The sequence below is a fragment of the Lepidochelys kempii genome, chromosome 4, assembly GCF_965140265.1.
Source record: "Lepidochelys kempii isolate rLepKem1 chromosome 4, rLepKem1.hap2, whole genome shotgun sequence".
Classification (NCBI taxonomy): Eukaryota; Metazoa; Chordata; order Testudines; family Cheloniidae; genus Lepidochelys; species Lepidochelys kempii.
In genome coordinates, this window is record NC_133259.1 from 96,599,780 (window position 1) to 96,623,522 (window position 23,743).

Below are 23,743 nucleotides of genomic sequence, written 5' to 3' on the forward strand. Positions count from 1 at the left end.
CTTGTGAATGTTTAATCTGTAAATATATGAAATATATTTTATATAAGTATATTTGTATTTATTTTGTATAACAAATTATATTTAAATTAGTTTCTTTGCTAACTTTTATTCTTTATACTAACACATTAGTGACAGTTGCATGTAAAAACATCAACTGTTATAATTAAGAGCTAAATCCTTATACCTTTGCAAAACCCAGTAAAATTACCTTTCTGCAGATCTTTGCAGGTAGTGGGGGCATCAAAATCCTCCCTACAACAGCAGAGCCACAGAATCACTGGGCATGCCCCCACCAGCCCACCATAAAACCCTGGTGTGAAGTAGCACATAGCACTGCTCCTCAGCACTCAGTGGTTTAGCCCAACAGAAGAACTTTACAAAAAGGTTTTTCATTTCTGAAGATAAAACCTCTTCACCCTCCATATTGCTAGAAGATTGTTTGACTGCTCTTATAAATCCCACTGTCAGTATGTAGGGAGGGAAATAATATTTCAGTTGTCATTGCTGGAGCAATAGTTTTTATTTTAACCAAAAATGAAACCCCCACCAATGTGAGAGCAAGGATGAATGTACATTTAGCAAGGAAACTGGTGCAGACATGCTTTGTACAAAATATATGGTAGCCCTGCTTGTCTTTGCAACAATTCAGGCATGAACACAGCAACTCAGGCTCTGAGAGAACTGCTTGGGTGCATTCATTCACACAGCAAGCATTACAACATCGTTATATCAGTGCTTTCTAGGACGTCTGCACCTGCTACTGAGAGCAGGAACTTCGGTGTAGTTCTCAAACAGCTTCTCCCAGGTAGCGAAGCACTGATCTCAATTTGGTCTGTCTGCTTTTTTCTGAAAGTCAGTTTGGCATAATAGGGAACTACTGTAAAATCTTTCAAAAGCCTGCTAGCTTAGAGTGACAATCAGATAGGGGGACCTGACTAGAGCTGGGCAAAATGTAGTGGCATTACAACGTTTTGCCAAAACTGACTTGGTAAAAAAAGTTATCTGAAAATGTTCAGTTTTGGTATTTTCAATTGTTTGCTTCACATTTTGTAAATTGTATTTTAAAAATAAAAGAAATGCTTCAAACTAAATAAACTATTTTGTTCAATCCGCAACAATTTCTTTGACTTTTCTGATTTTTTTGGACTTGCCAATGAACCAAAATGCCCATTATTTGCTCAGCTGTCATCCTGGCACCCTTACTGCCTGTCCAGAATTTCACAGGTATGACTCCACACTTTTAACCATACTCTATAGCAGGGGTTCTCAAACTTAATTGCACTGTGACCGCCTTCTGACAACAAAAGTTACTACACAACCCCAGGAGGGGGAGGCCAAAGCCTGAGCCCACCACCTGTGGCAAGGGGCCAAAGCGGAAGCCCAAGGGCTTCAGCCGCAGGCAGGGGGCCTGTAACCTGAGCTTTTTGGCCCCAGGCGGTGGGGCTCAGGCTTCGGCCCTGGGGCCCAGCAAGTCTCAAGCCAGCCCTGGTGACCCCATTAAAACAGGGTCCCGACCCACTTTGGGTCCTGACCCACAGTTTGAGATCCCCTGCTCTATAGGATGTTCACATGTAAGTTAGATGTACAAGTTTACTAGATACTGGAAGCACTCAGCTTTTTTCTTTGCCACTGTGAAGTACGACCTTCACCTTTTACCCTCTGACTTACAGAAGCAATGTTTGGGTCTTTGTTCAACAAAAGTTAACAAAATGTTCACTTGTGGATTGATTGTATCTAGTTTTCAACACATTTTTAAATGGCCACACATGAGTTCTAGTAAAATACATTACACTAAGGCTATTTTCAAACTAACACTACTTTCTGTCTCTGTATACTGGGACAGACAGTTTTACAAGACAACTACAATTCTATTAATATCAATTAGGTTATTAACTAAAACAGTTAATTTTAGAGTCTGCAAACATCAAATACATAGGATGCTTCCTTCATAACTCTGTAGATTATTTAAGATGAATTTTTTTTAATTCAATGTAACTTTTCATTATGCTGTTTACTCTTTGCATTTCTCTCAGACTAAATAAGGAGAAAAACAAAAGTGAAACTTGATTTTATAATAACCAGGATCACTTCCAGGTTCTCAATGCTGCACTGTCGGGGTTGCAAAAAATAGCAAAGGAGCAGGGTTTTTTTAAACAGTTTGTCATTTGGCCTTAAAATCTATAAACGCTATTATCTCCAAAAACTAAATTTGGTATGAAATATTAATAGACAAGGTCCCTTTAAGAGGAAGATAATTAATAAAAGGTTTTTGTTTTACGTAGTTCACTGAACATCTTACCTGATTTGCCACTACTGCATCTTGTGGATCGTCTGGTTCTGCAGCTGCCAACAGTGCTTGCAATGATAACAACACTGTCCTTAGAGTCATTGCTGCTGCCCTAAAATTGAAGTTTGAAAATGGCTTTACTGAAATCTGGGTCTTTTTTTACTTATGTTCGATGTGCTCTACTAATACCATACAAAGGGAACAAAAATACTGGGAACCACAAGCATGAGTAACTTGGAAGTGCAGCAATTTATAATGGGATACCATTCATATTCTTTTTAGAGTTCTTAATGTGTATTTTAACACTCTCCCTCTTCTTAATAATACTTTCTTAGAAATCAGGAACTAACATTTCCCGGTTTAGTAGTTTGTCCTTTTTCATTTTGCAAAAGATTACGTTTGCTTCTGATTAAATAAAAGCCAACTAAAGTCTGCCTCCTTTTCTTCTTTGCCATCAGCATCACCAGTGTCTAATGTCAGCATCGCTCTGCGAATTAGATTGGTTACTCAATGTGTGTTCCCTCCGCTGGCTTTCGGTCTCTAGCAAAATGGCCAAATGATGTACAAACTTACAAAAGCAGAAGCTTATTTGTTTTTAACTTTTTAGTAACAACAGTCCAAATTTTAGTGGCCATTTAATTTATAAAAAATATTTTCCCCAATTTTAATCAATTAATTTTGTAAATATATTTTAAACTTAGCTCTAAAGTTCATATTATCTGAAGAGCACTAGCATAACTTTTCTTCATGTTAGGCTGAGGGCACTGCCACAATTTTAACAAAAATGTAAAACATTAGGATAGAAAAAATACTCCTTAAGTCACCAGGCAGATTTGGGCCTTGATCCTGCAATAAGATCCAGGCCAAGAGGCTTGCAACTGCAAAGAGCCCTACAGAGGTCAATGGTGATCTAGAAATGCTGATATTTGACCACAGAAATCTCACTGCAGGATGAGGGCCTTACTCAATTCAAATTCAATGTGCACTTAGAGTTAGAGGCTGCAGGAATTTATGTTGAATCCCAGACAAAACACTGAGTTAAAATTATAAATAACTATAGTCAAATCACTCAAATCTCATTTTAAAATTTTAATAAAAAACCAGAAGTTTGAAAAATCTGGAAATTTATATTTAAGATTTCACAGTTAAGCTTTACTCTGAGCCAGTGCCCATCCCTCGATTTACCTAGAGATTCAGGTATATAAGATGTATATGCGACAGATGTCATCTTGGTCAACATACTGGATATTAAACCAGGTACCCAAAGAGCTAAATGCATGAGTTTTCACAGATTCAGCTGAAAAGTCAGGCTGTATAGCTGGGGGCTGTAGTCAACTCTTACTGTGGATCACGCTAGGGAGAGAGGTGGACAATGCCCAGTACAGTACACATACAACTATTTTACATTTAGGTACTTTCAGAGATGGTACACAGAAATGAGTCTCTTACAACACAATGTTTGAGGCATGTATGGTTATGAAGGAGGAATGTGTTGTGAAATATGAGAGGCACATTATTCTTTGCGGTTGGAACACAGACAGCCCAACTTTTAGTTAACAGTGGATCTGACAAAGTTGTTTCTGGAGGGCATACAGAGAATGAAAGGAAATGCTGTAATTCCAGTTGTCAAAGTACGGGTGGAGAAGAGTTTGGGTTGATGGCACAGATCTGATGAGTTGGAAGGAGTTTACAGATCTATATTTCCGGTAGAAAAGTTCACAATGTGTTGTCCATAATGGTAAAGAACTGTGGCATGACAATGTGGCTGGATGCAAAGAGACTGTTGGTGGACAGACAAAATATAGGTGCCAATACAATGTCAGAATTAAGGTTGTTTGTGGAACCTTAACTATGTATTTCCAGGTATTTGTAACTTCCTCGAAGATTTTGCCTGGGAATTTCTTTAACATTATAGATAATCCTCCCTCCAGTTTCTTGAGGAACTGTGGTATTTTTTTCTCCATCAAAATGCAAATGATTACATCCCAAGTGGCATATCTTGTCTCCTGCTTGGTAGTATTACACCCTAGTTTTTCACAGCTACATCTGCCACCTTCTCAAAGTCCCTCAAGCTGACTTTGCAGACTTTATTAACTCTGCAGAGGCTCTAAGCTTTGAAAGATTAGCTACAGACTTTAAACTCCTACAAAGGTAGTCATACAGCCTTCCTGCTTCCACAAAAGTGAAAGTTCTCATTTTTCAAACGCTCACTTTTCTCAAATATTTAGGCAAATATTTCCAAAAATTTCAGATTGTTTCACTTCCAGCAAAATGCCATATTTGATGTTACAGGTAGAATTTTTTTTACTTATTGTTCTGAAGTAAATTGGAGATTGACTGGCAAGATTAAAAAATAAACAGGCTTATAATGAATATTTAGTTACTAAAGCAGCTCTTTAACCTTGCTATGAAATCTTAACTATGCAGAAAGTTTAATCAAATCATAATACAAAGCATCTGAATTTTTCTTCTTCAAACCATGATGGCACAAAACTGAGTACAGTAACTCACTTAAAAGTCGTCCCAGTTAACATTGTTTTGTTGTTACGTCGCTGATCAGTTAGGGAACATGCTCGTTTAAAGTTGCGCAATGCTCCCTTATAATGTTGTTTGGCAGCTACCTGCTTTGTCCACTGCTTGCAGGATTCTCTGGAAGAGCAGCCCCTCCTTGTGGGGATTAGAACCAGGGAGGCCAGCAGCTTCTCCCCCATCCCCGATCAGATCCCCTACATTCCCTGTAAGGTATGTGGCTCAGCAGCTGCCCAGCAGCAGTTCAGCTGTCCCTCCACCGACCTGCTGCTCCTGCCCTGCCCTCTGCCTTGGAGCTGCTCCCGTGAGCTTCCTGCTTGCTGGGGGAGGGGGGTGCTGATATCAGGATGTCCCCCGCCCGTATCCCCTGGTTTCCCCTCTCCACAAAGCGGAGAAGGGGGACAGGACTCAGGGACAGAAAGGAGGGAACTTGCTGGAAGCTATTGCTTCCTGTCTGAATTGGCTGATCTGCTTAAAAGGGCAACGTACTTGAACTGGGGTCAACGCACTTAATGGGATATGGCAGGTCTTTGTCTGTCTCTGTCTCATGTACGCACCCCTCAGCACTTTGGAAAGCCAGCACCTGCGCAGCTGTGCATGTGCCGTCAGGAGGAGGGAGTGGTGCACTCCTGCTGGATAGCATGGGCTCATCCTCATGTTCAGTTTTTGCAAGAAAGTGTTTGCAGCTACTGCCCTGCATCTATTGTGTTTCCTCCCTCCTGCCTCAGTCCATGCTGCCTTGTAGAGCGTGAGGAGACATTAACAGCAGCGTATTAAGGGCTCAGCCAATTGCTAGTTCATCATTTAGCAGCAAGGCATTCCCTGGGAAATATTCCACCCTCTTACTCCACAACCTCAACCAAGCTTCACAATCATTCATTGCCATGTACAATATTAAACTGTTTGTTTAAAATTGTTTAAAACATATACTGTTTATGTATATAATGTCTTTTGTCTGGTGAAAAAAATTTCCCTGGAACCTAGTCCCGCCCCACCTCCCCATTTACATTAATTCTTATGGGAAAACTGGTTTTGCCTAACATCGTTTCACATGAAGTCACATTTTTCAGGAACATAACTACAACTTTAAGCGAGGAGTTACTGTACCTAGGCATTGAAAACACTTTTATACTTCAGTGTGTTGTGAGGGGAAAACAGCATATGCACATTGTGCAGCAAAAGTCTATAAAATCATAATGTAGCTGTTAATCCTACCAAGAGTAGATTTTGGATAGAATTGATCTAGACTATGGTTTGATGACAAACGTAAAATTCACTACAGTATAAGTTTCTATTTACTATAATGCTTTTTCTATTCAAATGAATATTTGACGAGCATGCTGAATCTTCGCCTGCAGCTCTAAATAGGAAAATAGTTTTTCAATTTGTAAAACACTTAGATGTCACTGAACTCTAATCCTTTTTGTCTTTGTGTACTTAAATGATCATCATCACAGTTTTTGCACTTAAACAGATTTATGCAAGGAATTTTAGAAGCTGCGACCAGCTTTGTATATACTATAAAATCTAACTAAAGCTCTATTTCTCAGCCAAACAGCATTTTTACTACATTGTTTCCATTTAGTATAATTTTATTTATTCAAGAGGGACTTTACAAAAGATCTACCACCAGTAATTGGTTTCATGGTTACTTTTTCTGAACTAAATAAAAGTTATTCTGCACTGCCCTTTATGGAAGTCTTCTCAAACTAATGGAGAAGGAAATTAATGGTGTGTCACTGCAAATATTTAAACTGGGAATGCAGGTCAGGAGACCTGGGTTTTCAGCACAGCTATGCCACTGATAAGTCTCTTTATATATCTGAGCCTCAATTCTTAACTTCTATCTCATAGGAATAAAGATGATACATATATACCTCACAAGGGTATTGGGAGGCATAATTTGGTTTGTAAAGCAGAAAGAGATCCTTGGACAAAAGGTGGTATATATAGTATAGTGTGTGAGCTGAAGTAGAGTTCAGAAACTCCTAATTGCAGCCTCTGCAAAACGCACACCATGCTGTCTGAGATGTTAGGGACTGTCAGTCCCATGAAACGCTTGGTCAAGTCTGTCAGATGTTTGATGAACTTCTCATAAAGTGTGTTGGGACTCAATGGACTTGACATTCCAATTTCTAAGGTGAGCAATGCCACAGATAAACACCTCATCCAATCAAATATAGTCCTAGGCGCTAGCTCTCAAATGACTCTTGAATTTTACAAATCTGAAGTTTATAGGCAAACTGATTCAGCTACATATTCGAAAAAATTAACTGGTTTAAAATGTGATTTCAGCTATTTTCAAAGTCCCATCTCTCAGCCATGCCTCTCCACAATAAAAACATTGGAAAATAAGAAATGGTTACAAAAAACTGGTCATATTTAATACAAACACTTTACACTAACGTAACATCTTCCACTCTCAGGGTATCAACATGCTTTATGAATACTGATATAGCCTCAACACCTGTAAGATAAATTTTTCATCTCTATGCTTTAGTTTCCATATCTATGAAATAAAACTAAATAACCTCCAAACAAGAAGTTTGTGGGACAGCTTAAAATAGAATTCTTGCTTCCTAATTCCCTTAATTACAAGGCACTTTTTCGTCCTCTTAGCCATCTAAAGAAAAGAGGGAAAAGATATGGCTGCTCACGAATATATAGATGGAGATTAGAAAAAGTCAGCATCAGCTGCTCTCATTAGCAAAGAGGAGCAGAACAAGTAGCTATGGGTATAAATTATAAAAGGGAAAGCTTAAGTTGGTGGTTAGAAACAACTTTAAGAAGAATGGTGAGATAATGAAGTTAGCTGCAAAATGTGATTGTGAAGTCGCCATCATGGGAGATATTCAAGTCTGAACACCTATTAGGAATTATTTGAGAATAATACCGTTGCTTCTGCCATGATGCTAAGGGACAGACTATACAGCCCACCGAAAAGCTCTTCCAACCTAAACATTAGGATGCTCAGTATCTTATTTATAAAGGCTAATGGTAGATATAAAGTCCACATCAAACATGACTGAAAACTCAACAACATTAGACTGCCCAAGAAAGCTTACCACAAAGACCATTACTGCACACTTGTATATTCCCACTAGAATATTCCCGTTGTGAAACAACCATTACAAATATCTGCAGATATCTAACTTCTAACATTTAGATATCTAAACAGATGTTCCAGGTATTCATATAAAGTTGAGTCTTTAATGCCAGTTAAGGAGCAATATCAGATAAATTAATTTTCCTTTAAGCCTAAAGTTTCTCATAGTAGTAAAACAGAATATTAGCCTGAAACATCAACATGTTGTATGGTGAGACTGCTTGATAGATCTCTTGAACAGACCACCATTAAAGTACCTCTACCTGAAAGAGGTTATTTAACAAGCCTGTATTCAAAGCTGAGGTAAAAGGAGTATTTACAAATTCACAAGCATGAGTATCCACAGCTGCAGAGAATTTCAGCTCCAAAAACTTACCACTGAGAGAAATTCATTAGGCTTACTACAAGATCATTCAAAGAAGCTACTTTGCAAGCTGCAAAAATCTCCTGCCAAGAGGAAATTTAGTATTGAAGCTAATAACACTATGTTAATCATGTTCATTAGAATATGAAAGCCATTATCCCAGAAAAAAATACAACTGTACAAATATATTCAACTATTTGAAGTTGTACCAGCCACAAATAAAACTAATGAAAATGAGCCCAGCATTACAGTTTAGGGCAACTACATTTCTATTTATCCTCAATGACCCAGCAAGGGGACCTCCTCTCAAGCTTCCAGCTCCCCAGACACTGCCTTTCTGGGTGGAGACCCCACATCTCTCTCCCTTCTGACCAAGGTATTTTCCAGCTGCATAGTTCCCTGCCTTCACTGTGTCATTCCTAGCACAGACAAGATGCCTAAGGACACCTGCTTGCTTTCTCTTCAGAGATGGTTAATAGGTATAATTGCTACAATTATAAGGCACAATAGCACTTCCTACGCAAGCCTACTTTATTCTTATGATAAAAAGTATTACAGAATAAAATATTACAAACAATAAAAGAACCTATACACATGCTAATAATAGGGTTGCCAGGTGTCTGGTTTTCGACCAGAGCACCCCACCGAAAAGGGACCCTAGCAGTTCTGGTCAGCATAGTTGACTGGGCCATTAAAAGTCCAATTTGTGCAGGGCTGGCAGGCTCCCTACCTGGCTCCGTGTGGCTCCCAGGAAGCTCCTGGCATGTCACTCTGGTTCCTAGGCATAGGGGCAGTCATGGGGGCTCTGCCTGCTGCCCTGACTTCGAGTGCTGGCTCCACAGCTCCCATTGGTGGGAACTGCAGGTTTGGCATCTGTGGGCAGGAGCAGCATGCAAAGCCGCCTGGCCATGCCTCTGCCTAGGAGCCAGAGAGACACGTCAGCCACTTCCGGGGAGCTGCCTGAGGTAAGTGCTGCTCGGAGCCTTCACTCCAACCCCCTGCCCCAGCCCAGAGCCCCTTCCTGCACCCCAAGTCCCTCACTCCCCCTGTACCCCAACCCCTGCCCCAGCCTGGAGCTCCCTCCCACACCCTGAAACCCTCATTTCTGGCCCCACCCCCAGCCCAGAACCCAAAACCCCTCCTACACTCCAATGCCCTACCTCAGCCCAGAGTCCCCTCTCACACTCCAAACCCCTCGGCCCCCAGATGGAGCCCTCACCCCTCCCATACCCTAACCCCCTGCCCGGTGAAAATGAGCAAGTGAGAGTGGGGGAGAGAGCAAGTGATGGAGGGAGGGGGATGGAGTGAGCAGGGTGCAGGGCCTCAGAGAAGGGGCAGGGCCAGGATGTTCAATTTTGTGCGATTAGAAAACTGGCAACCCTAGCTAATAAGCTTATCTCACATTACCCCAACTCTAACATGGGCACTGGCAGGAGCATTTCTCCAACACCTCATACCCAGGGTTTCCTTTGTGATCACAAGTTCATTACAGCCTCAGCTCAGAACCAGCCCTCAATCTTATGGGAACTCAGTATGCCCAGCTCTTCCAACTGTACCCTAAGAATTGGGGCCCTCCTTTGACCAGGCATCCTGTGCGTTTGCTGGATCAGGAAGACAGCCAAGAGCCAGTTTAAAACCAGGGTTTCTGGATAAATAGCCTTGTCTGTTGGTCCCTGGTGAATCCAGTCTGAATTAGTATATGCAAACTTTTTCAGGGAGGTGACTTCAAAGGGTTGATAATGGAGGATGTACATTAACATCTGCCTTCCTACCTAGGAAAGTACCTACAATCCCACAATACAAACAATTCCATTTTTAATACAATGTACTCCAAAAGTATTAACCCTAATACAGTATTAACCCTAATTCAGTAAGGCTTAAGTAAATTCAATCAAGTTTATCTTAATTCCATAAGATTTGTTCCAACAATTACAGGATATTGCTAGTTTGTCACACCCAGTTTATACCCTCAGACCCCCTAAAGAAAAAAAAACTATTAAGTCATTTAGACCCAAATTCTTCCCTCATATACACAGTTGTAACTCGTACAGACCTCAAGGTCACAGATGTCCGTCAGAATTTGACCCCAGTTTTAATTATAATGGCAACAATAGAAATATTTAGTAAGACCATTCCAAGTTAAAGTTATGCTTCAAAAACAGATCTTCTAATTCTTTTCAAATATCTGACAAGAAAAACTTATAAACTATAACTCCCAGAACCAAGTGCATAAAACATTCAAGCCTGGTAGCTGTCCATTCTACCTTAAATACTGAGTGCAATCCATTTAAAACATCGAGTTATTTATCAAGAATTTTTCATGTTTGTCACTTTTTAAAATACAGTCTTTCATCCCACTCACATAAGTAAATGTATTGTGGTATTTCTCAGTCTAAGTATAGTTAAATTAGCAAATGTCACCATAAAGTTAAATTCTGCAGTAAACAATTTTTTAAAACACAACAGTGTCACTATTCATACTGGTCCAGCAACCACTTTCATGAGGTGGATTGTATTCCTTTTTAACCTTACACCAGGCTGTTTAAAAAAAGAAAGGACTGGGTGGAGTTCACCCGCCAACAGAGCCTACCTATAACCACATAGGTAACCTATAAGCCAATCTTTTCCCTCCAGCCACCAAGGAGCCAGAAGCACCAAAAAAGCATTCCCAGCACCCTCAAGCAACTGCCTCTGACTGAAATACTATGAGTGGACTCAGTAAGAAGCTACATTCAGTCTTATTTCAGAGTAGCAGCCGTGTTATAGTCTGTATCTGCAAAAAAAAAAAAAAAAGGAGTACTTGTGGCACCTAGAGCTCAAATAATTTTTTTTAGTCTCTAAGGTGCCACAAGTACTCCTTTTCTTCATTCAGTCTTATGTGGCCACTACAACATAAATCTTTGAACAGCAGTAATGGAAAATAGAAATAAAAATAAAAAGACTTTCTGGAAGATTCTTCCGCAACTGTTCTAATTCAAACAACCACTGATAGTTATTAAGAGCAATATAATTACAGTAGCACCTACATGTCCCAATAGAAATTGGTGCCCTACTATGATGGGCACCATACAAATCATATAGCGAGAGGCTGTCCAGGCCCTAAATGACTTTCAATGTAAACAGAATCATCATACTAAGAGCAGAAGAAAAAAATATTACCAATATTTTACAAATGGGGATCTGAGGCATAGAGATTAAGTCACTTGCCCAACATCCAGTATTGCCAACGTCAAGTGTTCAACTATCACAAGTCAGGCCTCAAAAAAACCATGAAGTTTTAAAAATAATAAATGTTTAGTTCTTTATCTGCCTTCTAATTCTGACCCTTTATGTTTCACATTTTTCAGCTTTTATCTGCAGCAATGAGGGACAGAAACTTATCTTATTCTTAAATGAAAGGTGAAATTCTCATGTAATCATTTGACTCCCGAAGCTGGGACCAAGAAAAAAACCCACCACCAAACATTGCAAGATTTGTTGTAAAATTACAAGAGCTGCCAACACTGATTAGGTCACAGAGGGTGGGTGGCGGAACTGGAAATTGGGAGTCAGGAGACCTAGGTTCAGTGTCAGTGCATTAGTCATAAAGGCAAACCTTTTCCAAGGTAGACACTAATTAAGAAGAACATATACCAAGTATGGGGAGATACCTATAAAAGCCTACACCTTTCAAGAAACGAAGATGAGGCACTATCAAAAGACAAATGTCAAAACTCCTAGATTTATTTCATGACAGGAAAAATAAGCACAACTTCTGTTAAAAAAAATTCCTGCATCTCAGTTTTCAGTGGGAGCTGTTGGCTGTTCAGCACTTTTGCGAAATTGTGACACATTTAGGTGCTTAAACTCAGACACAGACTAACATTTAGGATGCCTATTTTTTAAAATACTGGCCTTGATATTTTGAGCATGTCAGCAAAATAGTGGATAAAGGAGAACCAGAAGACAATCTATCTGGACTTTCAAAAATCTTTGATAATCTCCTTTCCCCACAAGGCTACTGAAATTATTGTAATTAGTAATTCGTTTTTAACACCAAGAAAGAGATCTTAGTGTTACTATGCATAGTCCCCTGAAAACTTCCACTCAATGCGCACCAGCAGTCAAAAAGGCTAACAGTATCTTAAGAACTATTAGGAAAGGGATAGAAAATAGGACAAAATATCATAATGCCACTATATAGATCTATGGTGCACCCAGACCCTGAATATCATATCCAGTTCTGGTTGCACCATGTCAAAAAGGATATAGTGGAATTAGGAAAGGTTCAGAAAAGGGCAACAAAAATGATGTATGAAATGCCTTCCACATGAGGAGAGACTAAAAAAGGTTAGGGCTCTTCAGTTTATGACTGAAACAAATATGATACAAATCTATACAACTATGAATGGTGTAGAAAAAAATGAATAAAAGAAGTGGTATTTATACTCTCTTAGACACCAGGAGTCATCTGGTGAAATTAATAGGCAGCAGGTTTAATACCAACAGAAGGAAATACTTTTTCACACAGTGCACACCTAAACAGTTGGACTCATTGCCATGGGATATTGTGATGGCCAAAAGTATAACTGGGTTAAAAAAAGAACAGGATAAGTTTATGGAGGATAGGTCCATCAAAGGCTATTAGCCACAATAGTCAGGGACAAAACCCCATGCTCTGGGCAACCCTAAACCTCTGACTACCAGAAGCCAGGAGAGAAAGACGGGTGGATCACTTCATAATTGCCCTGTTCTGAACATTCCCCCAGAATCTCCAGTATAGGCTACAGTCGGAGATAGGATATTGGGGAAGATGGGCCATGGTCTGACCCAGTATGGCAGCTCTTAAGTTCTTATGTACAGGGTGAAAGATCACTTTCTGTCAGAAATAGGAATCAACTTTGAGACTGAAAAAGTGGAAAAAAATGGTCCCAAATAATACAAAAGTCTGTTAATGTCAGCAGATCAAAATACAGCTGTAAAACACTAAATGATACCATAGTACACTGCCCCACAACTTGTTCAATGTTACGATAACCCACTTCATGTGTTTCTCTTTCTGCACCTGATCCACGAAGGATGAGAATATTACATCCCTCAACTACAGAGCCAGATTCTTTAGTTCAAGCTTTCCACTATGGAGGTCCGTGGTTTGATCCCTGGCCAAGATGGCAGCCATAATGTAAGTGGGGACTGAAAACATGACCTTGACAAACTCATTATCTGTGAATCAGAGAGGGGGGTGGGGGGGATGCATAATATACACTGACCAGTGGGTTACATGTGCTATTCATAAATTAATATGTACAAGGTATAATATTGAACATTAACTTGAATAGAAGATAGTCAAAAATAATTTAGAAGTTAAAATGTAACAAACGCACCTTTTTAAAAAACCTAGAAGAGTTCAGTAGTTATACCATGGATTACTCGCAGATACATTCCACATGCTTTGGCAATTAGAACTTTTTCAGAAGTATACCGATGAATAAAATGTCAGGAGTGGACCGGGAAGTAAAGGGCAAGTGTCCTATTCCACTTTTACATTTCTCCAAATGCCTTACAAGTAAGCATTGGCTAGTGGATAATCGACAGTGTTAATGCAATACACAATATTGCCCCATGCTTTTCTCTCTTTTCTGTCCATTTCTTTTGCTTCCTGCTTTCTTATTGCTTCCCACTACTTTTCAATTTCTGATGTTTCCACTTCATACCCTACTGCTGCTAACCTAAAGTTTCCACTCCAAATATCGCCATCCACCCTATAGTACCTTTCCCTGCTCTAAGCCAAGTGCTAGCAAAGTAGCAGAATGAAGGTACGTATTTTAATTTGCTGTGCTGCTTGCACCTAAGCTGGCCATCAGGTGAGGCAGGTAGAGCAAGAAGAGAACCCACAGTGAAGAATCTGTAATATTTGTTACTGAAGGGGTTGGTGGGGAATTTGTGCATAAAGGGATTACGAACACCACAAAATAGCAAGTATTTATACATGAAATTAGACATTCATCTTCTACCTATGTACCTTAAAATACCTGAGCTTTTCTCCTCGTTTCTCTTTTTTGGACTGTGTGCGCGTTCAATACTTTCCAAAAAACCCTACTTCATAAGGATACTATCTGCAACTCAAAATACTATATGAAAGTATTTATAAGCTTTAAGAATATGCTTGAAACTCTGGAGCCATACTGCTCTTCATTTGACATCTGTAGTTTCTACAGTATGTGCTTTTGCCTGTTCTCCAAGTTAGATCTGCACTTTAGTGTTAGTGTTCAAATCTGTGAACTGTATGGAGAATCTTACCATTGATCTTTCAGGATATCCAAACAAATGGCCCCAGTGACCGAGCTAATGTTAGGATGCCATATTTTGGTGATAAACCGCACCTAGAATATAAGATAAGATTTTTTTTTTAATATAGCTATTAAATAGTCTACAAAAGACAAGACATTCAAAATACCTTTTAAAAAGTTGGAACTACCACATACAGTAAGTTATTTGAATTAATCTTGGAAAGAAAAAGTACTAATTTAAGATAGCCCTGGGACACAGGAGAACACAAGATATACATGAAATAGCATATGCCACCAGGCTTCACTATAGTAAATTTCTGTAGAGAATCTTTTGTCAGGAATCTTGTTCCGTCCAGAGAACAGGATCCCAGGGCTAGGACACAAGGCCCTCTTTCCAATTTTACACTGAGGCCTTTCCCCAACTTCATTTGGATACAAACAGCTCACTCTCTCCTCAACCACACAAAGCAACTCTGCTTTAAGGCCTTCTCTACACTATTCTCAGTGTGTCAGTGTATAAACTTTAGACAAGAACATATTAGCTCTGCCTTCAGAGAACAGAAAATATGGAAGAGTTTGAGAATGGAGCCATTTATTAACAGCTTGTGTCTGTAAATCACTTTGAAGATATAAAGACCCATGTAAGTGCTAAATATTATTCTTCATTTACTATGAGAAATTAATGGCTGAAAGTACATTCTGGATATCGAAGCTTCAGAGGAGAGAGAGTTGTGAACACTAGCATAAAGGACTAAGCACTAGCAACTGTAGTCTATACACAGAGCCCCACTCAGACCAGTCTGCCTTCAAACTCCGCAGAAAAGGACTATGAGCACATATTTAACTAATAAGGAACTACAAAACCACATTCCTAGGATTAACAACAAGGCTGAGCACCTGTGCACTGAGAGATCCAAGCAGCTCTTCTACAGATGTTGAAGAAAGAGGCTAACAAGCCCCAAAGCAGCAGTTACTACGCTGTGGTCCACAAACTCCTGGGGCTGCTGCATCCACTCCTTGTTTCAACTCCAGCCAAAACACATGTGGAAGGAAGGAGCTACCAACAGTGGAAGTTTCCATTTTATAAAAAGACCCTTCCTCCTCCATCCAGTCTCACTCCAGACCCAAAAATCCACACTACCAGAGCTAGAAGCCACCCACCCAAGAAAGTCATCAAACCCTCCATATACAGGCCAGAGTGAAGTGATCCAGGATCCAGTCCAAAGAGGTGCTTTAGGGACTGAGAAAGGGAGCCAAACAAGGAGCTAGGTTTGGGGAGGGGGCGGGTTTTAAGGAATCAGATGGCTGGGTCAGGAGACACTGGTTCCAGGGACCTGGCTAGAACACAGGAGTACAGAGTTGGGAGAAGGAGCTGGCAGAAGCATGAGACCTGCAGAAAGCACCAAGAAGCAGGGTTTTTAAGGTTTGTAAAGATAGGGAGGGAGGAAGAAATCAGGGCCTAGACAGTAGGTCTGGGCAGGAGGGATCCAGGAAATTTAAATGGGGACAATGAATTGAGTGTATGTAAAGGGAGAGGAGACAGAATTGGAGAGTGCAATAAAATTTGCATGGGAGAGAACAAATTGTATGTGTCCTTTCTCTCTCTCTCTCTCACACACACACACACTATATTCCCCATGTCATACAAGTAATTCTCCCCATGCAAGGAATGAGTGTAATTTCCAGGCGGATGTCAGGCAATCAACAATTGCAGTATGATTTGAAAGGGAGATGGATCCATAATATGTTCAGTCCACTGAGAAGTGGTCACACTATTACAGTCTGTCCTACAAGGATGAACCTTGAGACATTTCTTCTCAAGGCTGAAAAAACTTTAGAGTTCTACCAAGACAACCTGCCAGCAAGATGAATATAAGATGGTAGCCTGTGCCTTTAAGGACCAGAGGCTTAGGGTAAGCCAGTCCTGGTCAATTATCAAACCCAGCTGGGAAGGAGTAAATGATTATAAAAGCTAGCAAGTGGCTCCGCTGAGGGGGGCTGCAGATACAGACAATCACCTTGCAGCAGTCCCTGAGGAATGAAGTCTCTAGGTGGTAAGCCATATGCATCATAGCTGGGTAGAAAGTTTTGTTTTCCCTTTTTAAGTTTGTGGTCATTTGGACTACTATTAAAGACTAATCTGGTGTAGGTGGTGAAGAAGCTAATGTTTCATATGATGGAGAATGTGGGCACGATGATCAGCCCTACTTCAAGGGGAGAGTGCAGTCAGTTGCAGATTTAAAAGGGGAAACTGAGCCATGGTGCCACACAGCTTCCCCAGGCCACGAGGGGCTGCAGGAACAGCCCACACCGTTACAGTTCAACGGCAACAACATGGTGAGAATGCTAGACTCAAAGCCCCAACATATAAGAGGAAAAGAGCTACCATTGTTATAAGGTACTATCTAAGGGCCCTGTTTGGGGGCTTTGAATCCTCTTCCACCTACTTGGTGTCCAATAAATTTGAAGCACACATACCGTCTGGCAGCTGGAAGACAGGAGTGCACTCTCAATGTGTTGGTATTTGTACTTCCATCTTTCACCTGAGAATCTCTTAACTATTGTCAGGATGGCTTCTGTTATTCTTTCCTTTCCTTCTTTTTTTTTTTTTTTTGGTGTGTGTGTGGGGGAGTATTCCTCCCTTGCAAACAGCTCCAAACCTAAGTCTGATGATCATCATTTTCCCAAATGGCAACAGAATGCAAGTGAAGTGATTCCTGTCCATTCCACTGTAATAGCTGTAGTAAGAGTGCCCTGCATGTGATGATCACTCAAGTCACAACAGAACCAAAACAGCCATCTATAGTTTAGTTATTACTATAGACCTGGAATGTTCAACCCAAATACAACATATGGAGCTCAAGCAATGTGTTACTTCTTTACGAGGAGCACATGATATGGGCCTAATATAGCTTTTCTTAAAAAACAAGATTCAACCCTTTGTTTTGAATATGAACAATCCTCTCCAAATCAAATAAGAGCAATCTACAAGCTCGTTTATCAGAGACTCTTGACAGGAAGTGATGAAGGAGCTGCATGTTTGCTCCACTTCTGCCTCTATCCAGAAAGCGTTAGAAAATAGAAAACAAGGACTCTGAAAAAATAAAGAAATACTGAAGAGGAAGTCCACTACACAGAAATACAACAGATGACATGACATTAAGAAAGACATCCACAAAAATGTTTACCTTAGGAGGATTGAAGGGATATGTTTCTGGAATTTTTATCTCTAGTTGATATCTCCCTCCTGCAAAAACCAAACACAAGTGAAAGATTATACTGATTTCAAGAGTGTTAACGTACTATGATCTCAAAAGAAAGTGAAACAAATGTAATTCCAATGTGATTACCCTTACATGGATGCTGTCAAGTAATTTAATCATATCCAAAAAAAGCTAATTTAGTGAGAAATATCTTCCAACTTTTAAATACACATACACACATTGATGCGCATACATAAATTCAGCTTATTAAAGACATATTCCCACATTTTATACAAACCAAATACCTATTTTCAAGATATTCAATTTGTTATTAATCTTCAATTTCCATTTTTTCCTTGTCAGAACACCTGTTTCACATTAGTCAAACAGACCTTCAATTTAAAAAATTAGAATACCTAAGAAAGCAGATACTAAAATAAAAATAAATTGTATCCCATGTAATGATGCCCAGTATTAGTCTGAAACACACACTAAAGAATTATCCATTTCACTCTGACACTTAACACCCTCAAGTTCTCTCTTCAAAATACTACATCAAAATTAGTTCAATTTAAAATTTAAATTATTTAGAGCTTGAGGATGTTCTGCTGTGTAACTTAAGAAAGGAGTCCTCATTGCTTTCAAGTTCTTCAGTATGCTTTGAAAAGAATAACTCCCAACACTTCAATTCACCAAGTGCTAAATACTACTTAACCACTTACTATGGCTCCGATTCTGCACATACGTATGCATGAGTAATCCCAATGCACTCAACGGGGCTAATAACATGTGTTTGCATGATTGGGACATATAATAAGGGGAGTCAAAGACCATGTCTACACTACAAGGAGACAAATTACATCAACATACAGCTGCCACAGTTAGAATATCGCTTGTGCGCTTGCAGACTTATCACCTTGCATCGACGCAGCACATGCTCACAGGAAATGCTTGTGTCAATACAATGCAGTGCACCATAGGTAGGTATCCCAGTGTGCAACCTGCACTGTTCAGCACACTGACTTTTGGGTAGTTGTGGCAATGCCTGGTGGGGCAGGAACGAATCTCGCAGCAGTGACTGGAACAATGGCTCAACTTCCTGTAAGTCAATGTTCTCCATCCCATAATATCTCTGTGCCATAGTTTTTGTGCCTAATTTCAAATTTTCATGAACTGATGCAGGACTTGTCGCTGTCTGCCATCTCTGACAGTAGCATAGGAACCTACACAGCTCTGCACTATCATCACAAGCATGGCAACCACAGGATGCACTATCCTCCAGTATTTGTGGAGCCACAAGAAGAACCCATGGAGAACGTGACGATTTCCAGGCGGTCAGGTTGCTGTGGGACATAGCGAGAACCAATTCAAGGTTGTTGGCATTCTTCATGTTGAAGAAGCTGCAGATGGTGGCGTGCCCCTTCTGGTCCCCAAGAAACAAATAGTGACTTGGGGGTCACATCATAACACAGACTGTGGATGATTAGCAGTGGCTGGATCTGTGTGCCAAACTGTCCCAGACATCAAGCGCAGGGACACCAAATAGAGCTGCACTGAGAGTGGAGAAGCGAGTGGTGATCACACTTCGGAAACCTGGCGTGCCAGATTGCTACCAGTCAGTGGGAAGTCATTTTGGAGTTGGAAAAGCCATAGTGGAGACTGTTGTCATGGAAATGTGTAGGGCCATTAATTGTCTCCTGCTACACAGGACTGTGACTGTTGGCAACGTGCAAGACATAGTGTATGGAGTTGCAGCTCTGGGGTTCCCAAACTGCAGTGGAGCAATAGGCCACACGGACATTCCCATTTTGACTCCAGACCACCTTGCCAGACAGTACATCAACAAAAAGGCCTACTTTTTCAGAGTTATGCAAGTGTTGGGGGACCACAGGGGACGCTTCACTGACATCAGTATTAGCTGGTCAGAGAAGGTGCATGCCGCTCTCATCTTTAAGAACATATACTATTCAGAAAGCTACAAGTAAGGACTTACTTTCCTGACTGCTGGATTGTCCGTGACAATGTTGAAATGCCAACAGTGAGCTGGGGTATCCAGACTACCCATTGCTCCCCTGGTTCATGAAGCCATACATCGGTCACATCAACAGCAGCAAGGAAAGATTCCACTCATGCTCAGCAGGTGCAGAATGACAGCTGAATGTGCTATTGGTAGAGTGAAAGGGCACTGACATGGTTTACTCACCAGATCGGACTCAGTGAGAAAAATACCCCACTGGTAATAACTCTCTTTTGTGTCCTACATAATATTTGTAGGAAATAGGGAAAACATGCAGTAGGGGTGGAGGGAAGATGTGGAGCAACTGTCTGCGGAGTTTGAACAGTCAGACCCAAGGGCTGTAGATGAGCTCAACAAGTAGCTATAAACCTTAGGGAAGGCTTGAACGAGCACTTTAACAGCAAGTGACAATGTACTGTGATACTGTGTTCAACCTGGGGAGGCAGTTTGTGGGCCTGTTAGGAATAGTGTGGGGCTTACTGCACATCTGTGCATATATCAAGGACAGTTAAGGCTCTGTGTCTATCACGAAGGTCACAGATTCCGTAACTTTCTGTGACCTCTGCAGCAACTAGTGTGGCTGACCCCAGGGCCAGCTGCTCAGGTGGCCCCAGGGACAGCCAGATCAGCCACTGCTCAGGCACCCGGCCACAGAAACCACTTGGGCATCTGGCCCCGGGGACCGCCCAAGCAGCAGCCAGTGTGGCTGGCCCCAGGGACTGCCTGAGCAGCAGTCCCAGGGGTGGCCACCAGCAGTGGTCCCAGTCCTGCCCCTCCACAGGCAGCCTCAGGGGTGGCCGGAGCAGCCACTGCTCAGTGGCCCCTGGCAGCAGTCCTGGAGCAGCTGTTTCCTCCCCACCCCACCCCGAGCAGCGGCCTACCCCCTAGGCCATCCCTCAAAATTTAGTCAGGGGTATTTATAGTATAAGTCATGGACAAGCCACAGGCCATGAATTTTTGTTTATTGCCCATGACCAGTCAATGACTTTTACTAAAAATACCTATGACTAAATTGTAGCCTTAATGACAGTGCACCTATTACTATTGGGGGGGGGGGGTGCTGTACATTTACATTTGCAGTACTGTTTGGCAGTGATACGATGGGTAGCGAGTGTACAAGACCACTATTTGCATGTTTTGTAAACTAACAGATGAATTACTTTCAAAACAAAATAGTTTTACTGACTATTTTCATGAAGAATTTAAAATGAAATACATTGTAACTTTAAAAAATTAAGAACCTTAATAAATTAACCAAAGGCAGAAACACTGATGTCAACTGTAGCTACACATAAATCAGCTGTGGCTCTTGCAGGTCAGTGTATGTGAAGCTATGGTTGTCCAAGCTTTCCCTCAGTGTGGAATGGTAGGGGTAGGCTTGCTGGCCCTGAGGAATGCTGAGGGGACATGTAGGAAGGCACTATGCTGTAGCTCTCCATTGACTGCAATGGCAGTCGAGCCCGAGACTATTGAACTTGGACGTCAAGGGTCTGCATTTGCTTTGCTCCACATGGCTCCCAAACTCTACAGGGAAATGAAAAGCAGATAGCAACTCTCTCTCTCGGTTGTAGCACTGCCTGTTCTAGTGCAAATAAATTAATGAAAGCTCAAAATTTATGTCCCACTAATTTGAGTCGCACCATCCCTGTAATGGAAAATTTATTTACATACTTACCTGAGGTTCCTTCCCCTGCAGCAAGCTTGCCCATGCTCAATTGGCAGGACTGTGGTAGAGTCCAACACAAGTCCTGGCTCGCTGCACAGCCGGATCCCCCAGCAGCCTGTCCCCCATATTTCTCCTCCTCTTCCTTGTCCACTTCCTTCTCCTTGCAGATCATGGCAGGGCCTGTGACTCAGGCTCCTCAGAGGTATCCATGGAGGTGTGTGGGGTCTCTGCCAAGTATGACATGCAACTATTTTTAAAAGCATCATGTCTGTGGCTCTGCACCCAATCGATTGTTGGCCTCCCTGGCCTTCTGGTATGCCTGCTGCAGTTCCTTGGTTTTCCTGTGCACCGCTGCTGGTTCCTGTTGTATGCCTTCTCCTGCATCCCACAAGCAATCTGCTTGTCTATGTCTTAACAGCTGGTTAAAAGTTGCACAGCCTCTTCTTCCACAGGCCCAGGAGATACTATTTCTCCTGTCTACTCCAGGCAGGAGCACATTTGAATTATGTAGCCACATAATCAGCTGGACTTTTGCACGCAACAATGGATTGCTGTTAGGTGTGGTAGCTCAGCTGGGCATTCAGGAAAAGGCATTTCAAAAATTTGCAGATGTTTTAAAGGAGGGGACTACCGATCTATGAGACACCTGAGCAGTGGAGCTCGCAATTGTGACTAGAGGTCAGTGTCACTTATTGAGAAACAGTTGCTGAAAAAAACTGTTATGGTTGACACTCGCATTACATTGACCTCCATACGTCGACCATGGTTGTACACTGCTTGGGGAGGTGGTGTTAGTATGTTGGCATAATGGGGCACTTATATCAGTGGGAAACACATTTCAGTATAGACACATGCATAACTAGGTCAACACGAGGCAGCTTATGTTGACCTATCTTTGTAGTGTAGACCAGGCCTTAAACATCCAAACCCTTGCTATAATACGGTTTCTTGCTAGAAACATTTCTACAAGCATTTATTATTTCAGTATTATACTACCTATTCCTAATAATACCTCCTTTGGGGGAGTAAAGTATTTCTTATTCCAAAGATATTGTTAGCAACATTTATAATCCTCTACCAATATTTCTGTATTTTCAGGCAATACCAACCTATCTACATTCTCTTTTTATTTGCAATTTCTCCTGCACTGCTTGCCTGGCAGTAATTTCATGGATCATAGCACTGCAAGAGATTAATAGAATCTATATAACAATTTATATTGAGTTTCCATCAAGTTGCAGGCCACAGCACTGTTCCTTGTATACATTATTCTCTCATTCCATTCTTGTTCTTCTATTTGGAAGTCAAAAGCTTTTCCTCCCATTTATCCTTACCAGTTTACTTTGTAAGATTTTATATATTCTAGCTATAACTCCTTCCCAATGAGAGTTCAGGCCCCGGTCCTGCAAATTATCTACACAAGCAGAGACTTGTTTCTATATAGGGACAGGGGTCTGCTTTTCACACTTTGTGGGAAAAACTACATTACTAATAAGGAGAAATTACAGAGTCTGTCTGCCTGTTTCTTACATTATTCAGTGTAATATATTTCCATTCTCAAAGAAGTTACTGTCATTTTTTTGGCACTTTCTGCAAAGTGCCTTTCCAACTATAGAAACGCTCTGAAGCGAACATATACGTTCACTAACTGGAGTTACTTTATATGTAATAGAAAAATTGGAATAAAAGCCCATATTTCTAGTATTGTCATCATTAAGGAATTTATGTTTATATTTGTTACTCACACCAACAGAAGAGGCCTAAGATTTCAACTGATTTTTTTTCACCCATCTGAATCTAATTAAAAAAAAAAATCTATATTTAAGTCACCAGCTATAATTCAAACAAAAACAGAAGACAACACAGTCAGGATTTTAGGCATAACTCAGCAATGCCTTCCTCCACAGAACAGAGATGGTACCACACTATTCCTAACACTTTACTGGCATAATTAGTACATTTATTTTTAAAAACTAATACAGAAAGTAAGACAAATGTTGAAAATGGGAAAGGGTGTGAAATATGTAAACACTGGGGAAGGGCTTACAAACTAGCACACAAAAAGTAACATTGTTACAAACTAAAGAGCAAAAGTAATGGAGATGGCAAATTAGGTTATGGCAAGGAAACAAAGTATTTAAAAACTGAAAACAGGAATAAGAAAGCGAGCATGGTCTGTCTTGACTGATAACTCTCTGGAGAAAGGACAAAGGTTTTATGTTTTTGTAAAGCACTTAGCACAATGGTGCTGGATGGAAGTTTGTCTGAAACACCCCAATCTGTTAGTGGATGTAGATCTTCC

At 40.8% G+C, this 23,743-nt stretch overlaps 1 protein-coding gene across 5 annotated transcripts in view; it reads right to left on the minus strand.

Annotated features, from left to right (window-relative positions):
• Window positions 1-23,743, minus strand: part of UBE2K (ubiquitin conjugating enzyme E2 K) — a 58,426-nt gene that overhangs the window by 3,714 nt on the left and 30,969 nt on the right. For 4 of the 5 annotated variants that reach the window (XM_073342248.1, XM_073342249.1, XM_073342247.1 and 1 more), the window contains 3 exons: window positions 17,744-17,802; window positions 14,566-14,648; window positions 2,300-2,399 (listed from right to left, as the gene is read on the minus strand). In XM_073342248.1, coding sequence (XP_073198349.1) covers window positions 2,300-2,399; window positions 14,566-14,648; window positions 17,744-17,802 — 242 coding nt within the window. The remainder of the gene's footprint in view (window positions 1-2,299; window positions 2,400-14,565; window positions 14,649-17,743; window positions 17,803-23,743) is intronic. The other variant, XM_073342251.1, reaches the window with a different exon arrangement.